Source organism: Triticum dicoccoides, chromosome 5B (genome assembly GCF_002162155.2).
Source record: "Triticum dicoccoides isolate Atlit2015 ecotype Zavitan chromosome 5B, WEW_v2.0, whole genome shotgun sequence".
NCBI classification, from domain to species: domain Eukaryota; kingdom Viridiplantae; phylum Streptophyta; class Magnoliopsida; order Poales; family Poaceae; genus Triticum; species Triticum dicoccoides.
Window position 1 is genome coordinate 670,456,273 of NC_041389.1, and position 8,029 is coordinate 670,464,301.

General features: G+C 48.8%; 1 protein-coding gene across 1 annotated transcript; it reads right to left on the reverse strand.

Annotated features, from left to right (window-relative positions):
- Positions 1–732: 732 nt before the first annotated feature.
- LOC119312494 lies at positions 733–7,007 on the reverse strand. Its single transcript, XM_037588229.1, has 3 exons — positions 6,764–7,007; positions 1,360–1,442; positions 733–1,150 (listed from the first exon to the last, which is right to left on the reverse strand). Exons 1-3 carry the CDS (start codon positions 6,866–6,868, stop codon positions 1,000–1,002), a joined length of 339 nt encoding a protein of 112 aa, XP_037444126.1. The 5' UTR covers positions 6,869–7,007; the 3' UTR covers positions 733–999.
- Positions 7,008–8,029: the final 1,022 nt, after the last annotated feature.

Genomic DNA, 8,029 nt, shown 5'->3' on the forward strand with positions numbered 1-8,029 from the left:
GGACGGGCGGGCCGGCTCGGCCCGACGGCGGCGGGGATCCGGGCCCAGGCGGGCCGAATCTGGCCCCCGTGGGTCCGGCGCAGTGGAGGCGCGGAGGAGCCAGGTGGCGGGCGCCGGTTGGCTGTGGGCGGCAGCGATGCTGAGGTGGCAGGCTGGAATTGGCCAGGCGACGTGGCTGGGCGGCGGTGGACATGTCCGGCGCGGCGCGGACGCGTCCGAAGGCGAGGAGGGGAAATGATCTAGGGTTTCATCTGCAGGAATTTCGGGGGAGGCATAAATTTATAGGTAGAGGGAGCTAGGAGAATCCAAATGAGAAGCGGTTTTCGCCCACACGGTCGTGATCCAACGGCGGAGAGCATGGAGGGGGTTTCGATGGGCTAGTGGGTTGTTGTGAAGGGGTGCTGGGCTGCAAAGAGAGAGGGGTTTCAGTTAACTCGGTTAACCGCTAGGATATCAAACGACCTCCAAATGGAACGAAATTCGACAGGCGGTCTACCGATGATATACCAAGACCACTCGTCAACTCTCGGTCCATTCTGAGAACGTTTTCCTGCAACTCGCAAAACAAGAACTGGGAGGTGCCGCGGGCGCGTGCGAGTGTGGTTGGGCTCAAAACGGACAACGGAAAGAACCGGGAAAACCCGAACGGATGCATGTTTTGAAAAGCATGCAGATGAAATGCACGTGATGACATGGCAAAGTGCAACACGCAAGCAAATGACATGGCAACGACAGCGAATAACTGAAAGACACCTGGCGCATCGATCTCGGGGCGTTACATCATAGCAATTCTACATCATTTCCAGCCATAGCACTGCAACACTTCTGGATATCGAAATACAACCACTTCAGTCATATTTCCAACACCAGCACATCAAATTGTACCGACCATCCTCTCAAATTACATGACACTTTTGCTTTCAAGCCAGTAAAGGGTCCCAAATATGTTGCAATCGAAGAGGTCGGCTCGGCCTTGTATTTTTTAGAGATCGACGAGAACTAGATGGCGTTGTCTTTCTCCGGCTTCACCTCGTCCTGGTTCTCCATCACTTCACGCTGGTACCCTAACACGGTCTTCCCATTCACAATGTATGTGTAGGTAGCCATTGAGAGGGCTGCTGCGGTGATAAACACAACTTCTGGCCTTCTCCTATGAGCCACCATCAATAAGATAAGCTATAATTCAAACCTCGGCAGCAAATCAATAAGTGATTATGAACAAAATACAGTGATAACTTTGTTGAAAATGACACAAGTAACAATAAATGTGCAGAAACTATTTTTCCAAGCTGTACCAAGATAAGATAATAAAATGTTATCTCACATTTGACAAAAAAAATATGGATATGATGCAAGTACCAGGTCTTGGAGGAACCATCACCAAAAAGATCGGCAGGTGTGCTGTTGTTTGATCCATCTCGGCCACTGGAGGACAACTTGCGCTGTAAACAAAGGGCAGTTGAATATATATCAAATATTTGAATATAAATATCAAACAAACAGATGAGGACGACCCGCCAGCGTGACGAGCCAGTCGGACACTACTCAAGCGCTTGAAGGCCATGGCGGACGAGTTACGCAAGATCGGCAACACCATCGCTGACCGCACCCTTGTCACCCTGCTCCTTGCGGGCATCAGCAACAAATTCGACAAGCTCTTTCCCATATAAACAACCAAGAGAACCAAGGCTAAAGTGTTGAGGCCAGTTCTTCACGCTTTGCTCTAAGATTCCAAAGATTCACCGTCTCAACGCAATGCCTACCCACCAGGGGCTCGGGGACGACAATGTCGTCGAAAACTGTCCTGTTGGTGCACAACCAAAATAGTCCAGTACACTGCTATAGCCACTAGACCCAGGCTGATTGTTTTCGCCTACTGAACCGATTTTTCACCATGTCAAAAATGTTCGACGACCCGATTACAAGGGCAAAAACTCGATTCCTGGCTTCCAGCATCGCGATTCCACGACCTCTGGCGCTACTTTGACCTCTGCACCTCATGCTGCTTCATCGTCATCTACGCAGCACCTCCTTAGATTGATCCGTGGACAGGGCTCGTGCAGACCTATCCTGCCCCATGGGCAGCAGCTGCGCGAAACGGTGGCGTCCATTGGCACGCAGCACCATCGGCACAGTGACAACTGGTGCCACCGCCTCAACACCCTGTTGGGGAACCAGGACTACAGTCTCATCAGACGAACACCTCCTTCGTGTCACTCCCAACAGCTAGGGCACCAGCTGACGTCCACGCCTGCGCCTTTCCTGGCCACACCGATGAACTACACGTCAAATCCTCTGCAACCGCCTACTCTAGCACCCTCTGCACCGGCCACGACACCTGCAACACCTTCACGGGGCCAGGCTGCCTTCCTGCTCGCCATGAACACCAACACCAAGGCTGGAGGCTGGATCTTCAACTCAGGTGCTTCTGCACACATGCCCAGCTCATATGGCATGCTGCATGTGTCAAACCCACCGCCTTATTTCCTCAAATAACTGTAAAAAATGGCTCACATTTATCTGTTTTTCACCTTGGACATTCTTTATTCATACTGCTAGCAAACCTCTACTTCATAATGTCCTTGTTGCACCCTCACTTGTCAAAAAATGATACCTGTTCGTCAAATTTACTACTGACAACCATGTCTCCGTTGTACTTGACCCTTTGGCCTTTCTCTGAAGGACCTAGCGACTCAGGCACTGATCACGTGGCAAAATTGTTTGAAGAACCTATACCCATTTCATGATGTCATGCCGGCTTCCTCCACTGCTCCGTCAGCCTTCCTCGCCTCAGTCAATTTCTGGCGCCATCGTTTAGGACACCCAAACCATCATCTTGTACCTAGTTTACTTCAGCAATTTACTGTACTATTCATTGTAGAAAAGATCCTCATGAACCAGCCCTCTGTGAAGCCTGTCAAAGAGGAAAACATGTACGGTTGCAATTTTATCCTTCAATGAAATCTACTTCTGCTCCCTTTGAGCTCTTGCATTTTGACTTATGGACCTTCCCATTGCATGCCAAGTCTGATGTTTACTCCCCCTTTCTTAACATTCAAATATATGTCTCCATTCACTTTTCTACTCCAATTAAATTTCTTCAATGTGATAATTAATGGCCATGAATTTGACAATAACCACACTTTGAGAATTCTTTCTTACTCAAGACATTGTCTTCAGATTCTCTTGTCCCTACACTTCTTCCCAAAGTGGAAAAGCTGAGTGTGCACTTCGAACCATCAATGATGTAGTTTAGAAAACTCTGTTAATTCAGGCACTATGTCCCAAGATTATTGGGTGGAGGTTCTTTGCACTGCTAATTATCTTATTAACGTTAGACCCTAGAAATCTTCTCTCTCGACTACACCCTTCTCTTCTCTGCATAATTTTCCTCCACCATATGAATATATGATACACTTTGTTTTCAGCTGTCTTTGTTTTCCTAACATGACTGGCACCACCCCTCATGAACTTGCACCCAGATCTCTCCTTGTGTTTTCATAGGCTATCCAGATGAACACCATGGATATCGTTACTTGAATTTAGCATCAGGTCGTGTCATTCTCTCACAACACGTTGTCTTTGATGATTCATCAATTCCGTTTGTTTCAGTCTTCTTCTCACTCACTTGCGCACGACACTCTCTTTGCCACATCGCCCAGACCAACATTTTTGTCTTCCACTACTCCTTCTGTCGCCTGTCCACAAACCTCTGATCCAGTTGCACCTCAGACATCAGCCTCATCAGCCTCTCCACCTGATCCTTCTCCCTGTCCCTCAACTCCTACCAATGACACCACCACCTCATCTTCCTCACCCTCTACTTCTGATTCTTCATCACCTGCGACACCTCCTTCACCAGCAAATGCTATCCCAGTTGCCATGCCTTCCAATCATCATCGTATGACCACTACAGTCAAACATAGTTTTGCTATACCTGCAAGTCGGCTCAACCTTCTCGCCACTAAACCTTCTATTTCTCCACTTCCAAAATCCTACCGCATTACTCTTCATGATCCAAACTGGAAAGAAGCAATGCATTCTGAATTTGATGCTCTTCTTCAGAATGACACATCGAAGCTTGTTCCTCACCCAACCAACTGAAATGCTGTATAAAGCCAGATGGGTCTGTATGAGTTATTCTCAACACCAGGGATAGATTATGATCAGGAATTCTCTCTTGGTGTTAACTGTCAAGCCAAGCACCATACGTGTTGTTTTATCCATTGCAGTTTCCTCCTCTTTGCCTATTCACCAACTTGATGTTAACAATGCTTTTCTTCATGGTTACTTACAAGAAACTGTCTATTGTCAACAACCCAAAGGCTTTGAACATCCCTCTCTTCCTTATCATGTTTGTCATCTCAAAAAGTCCCTTCATGGGCTAAAACAAGCACCTCGAGCTTGGTTTAATCACTTTGCTACATTTATTCAGTCTATTGGTTTCACTGCTTCTAAGTGATAATTTCTCCTCATCTTTCACACTGCCACTCACACTCTTATTTATTCCTCTATGTGGATGACATAATTATTATTGCATCTTCCCGTGATTCTCTAAATTCAGTCATCACCTCTGTTCGTTCAGAATTTTCCATGTCTGACCTTCGAGCTCTACATCAATTCCTTGGCATTTCTGTCAGTCGGTCCTATTCAGAACCTTTTCTTTCACAACGCTAATATTATTTCTAAACTGATTGACAAAGTTGGCATCAGACTGCAACACTGCTCGCATTCCGGTTGATACTGGTAAAAAACTAGATTCTTCTGGGCCATGTGTTTCTGATCCCACTTAAAGCATCACTCAACCAGACATCTCCTATTCTGTTCAGCAGGCATGCCTCTTTATGCACGATCCTCGTGAGCCCCATCTGAACCTTGTTAAGTGCATTATTCATTGTCTCAAGGGCACTTGCCCCACACTTCAATACTTCTTCACCGACCTTTTTGACAGCATACTCAGATGCCGACTGGGCTGGATGCTCCACCCCTGGTATTGTGTGTTTTCGGGTGATAACCTGTTTTCATGGTCATCAAAACGACAACTCACTGGCTTCAGGTCCTCGGCCAAAGCTGAATATTGCTCAATTGCACATGCTGCGGCTGAAATAGTGTGGCTTCACCAGCTTCTGCAGGAACTACATCGACCAGCCACACAGACTACTATTGCTTATTGTGATAATATTTCTGCTTTCTACCTCTCCGCTAAACCTGTCTGCATCGGAGAACAAAACACATTGAGACTGATCTCCATTTTGTGGGGAAAAGCGTTGCTCTTGGACAAGTGAGAGCCCTACATGTACCCAGGCTTCCAATTTGCTAATGTTTTTGCAAAGGGCCTACCGGCTGCTGTTTTCAATTTCAGTGGATTCTGATCCAGTCTCAGCATCTAGCCAGTCGTTGATGCCACTCCAGGGGAATGTTAAGGATACATTTGTGTGTGTAACACACAATCTATTCAGTTAGTCTTTGGCTTGGTCCTTGCACTGTTGGTGGGCATGTTAGCCAGATCTGCACGATGTGATGTGGTTGTCAAGAGTCTGTAATTGTACTCTGAATCAAATGAATCAAATTCAGCTTCAGTAAATACCTCTGTTTCTATCATGGTATCCAATTCTGGGTAGTTCCTCACCTCTTTCCAATGAGCCAAGATGGCTCACTCTCCGCCCCCGCCACAGGTGTCGGCACCCTTCCTGCCGACGACACCCTTCCTGCCCTTAGCTCTAACTCCATCTCCACCACACTCCTAGCCCCTACTTCACTTAGCGACATTATCACAGACGTTAGCCGCTTCATTCCACTCGTCAGCAACTTAACCTGCAGAGAATGGTTGAACAACTAGGCGTACAAGTGGGGCAGGATATCCCGCAAAGTTGTTATCCTGCCCATCAAACTACGCCCATCAAGCGCCGCTCAGGATCCCGCATTTACTCAAGCAAGTTCAAGCAGGCCTGATTCATTGTCCAGCGGGCATCTCATGCATATCCCGCAAAAAGAGTTGCCTGGGCTCCCATACTCTCCCGAAGGAACCCTTGACCAGTGCGCCGCGAGCTCCACAGCCTTCGTCCACTTAGCAGTTGTGTCCTCATCACGCCCTTTTTGGCCGCCAACACCAGTCACAACGTCATGGGTGCATGATTGATCTCCATCTGCATCACACTTTCCTTCTATCTGGAGCACATACAGCTGGGGATCCTGCCGAGCCCTTCACTCTCCATTGTTTTTTCTCAATTACACAAATGACATTAGTTGGTAGTTGGTGACAAAAGAAAATTGACCTTGCACAAACAATGAATATACCGGTTACCTTAACCAACTAGCCTCTTAAAGGAGAAGGAAAATAATTGAACACTGCTACACATACAATAGGTTGAGTACGATTTTCTTACAACACCAAATAACATCCATCCATCAAATTTGTTCCGCGGTGGCCTGTAGCAACCGATTCAGAGCGTCGTATGAAAATCGTATCCCAATTATAGTATGCACAGTAATATAAAAAATAATTACACATCCAAACCCTTTCAAAGGTGATATATTTCATTGATAGCTGGAGAAATAGTGCAGAGCAGGAGACATCGCAGAAGCACCTACACGAGCCGAGCGAACGCAGGAGAATAGGGGTGCCCTAAGCAGCTAGCCTACGCCTCTTAGAACAGGTTTTCTATTCGCGCCGGTACGCTCCCAGTTGCGAGCTTCGCCCCCTCCCCTTCCCCGTACCCGTCCCCGTCCCCCACCAGGCGCCAATCGCAGCGGAAATCCTTACCCTTGTGGCGTCGCGGCTTCCGGAGACGCCCTTGCGGAAGAAGCGGGAGGCCGGTGCGGGAGGCCGGAGCGCGGACCCAAGCGCAGATCGGAGCATCGCCGTCATCTCGCCGACGCCGAGGACGCGGGGGTCGGCTGAGGGCGACAGGAGCCGCCTCCCAGTTCGCGTCGCCTTTGCCCTTTCCCTCTCGCCTGCGCTGTGACTTTTTTTTTAATGTGCGCTGTGACTTTGGTGAAATGACCTTGGCTTTGTTTTTTTTTTAGGATGCTCCTAATTCTTAATCGACTGAGATTTTCAAGTCTCAGGTCGGCTCACCAGCCGTCAGATAAGTGTCAAGATTGGTGTTCAATCGTTGGATGTGTTTCTGAACGGGTAAATGTAAACCTGGGCAAATTTTCGGGCCGGGCCGGGCTTGTAAAAGCTTGACCTTCATTTCTCAAGCCCGAGCCTGGCCCGAAGCCTGAAATACTCTCTGATTTCAAGCCCGAGCCGGCCCGAAATCAAGCCCGAAGCCCGAAAGCCCGGCTCGAACGCTGTTTTTTAGTACGTGTACGTGCAAGTCCGGCCCGAAGCCCGAAAGCCCGGCCCGAAAAATAGAAAAAGGGAAGCCCGAGCTGGCCCGAACCACCTTTCGGGCTGCAAAACAAAGCCCGAGCCCGGCCCGGGTTTTTCGGGCCGGGCTCGGGCCGGGTTGCCCATGCCCGGGTTTAGGTAAATGTTTCTACCCGGCCGTCCGGCTGAAACTTCGATCGGTCGTGTGCGGGTTGTGTGATTTGATTGAGTCGATTTGATTTGATCATGCACCCCCCTCTCGCGTTGAACACATGCTAGACCCATGCATCTTTTTTTGCAACACAACCTTATCTCTTTACCGGTCATCCCCGTCCGTTCCTTCTTCGCAACAATGCAAAAGTCACCTCGCCTGAATCAGTGTTGCCACCGGCGAAGCGCGACCCAGTGAGCGTCGTCATCAAAGCGGTCACCGGTGATCTACAAGCGCTGAGAGACAACCATTGACGTTGCTACAACCCGGCCGAAGACACGTGAGATGCCCCCTGCCCGCTCGGTCGGCTGCAATGGTGTCGGGGCCACTACTAGGAAAAAAGCCTATACACAGGATCTTACCAGCAGCGAGTTTTAAAATAAGGCACCCGCAATGGAAGTTGGTCGAAGTTTCCAATACTGCCCCAAACGTTGTGTGCAGGGCCCCAAGCCGGTCCCTGATGGACCGTTCACTCACTTCGTAGGCCTGGCCACGTGCTATGA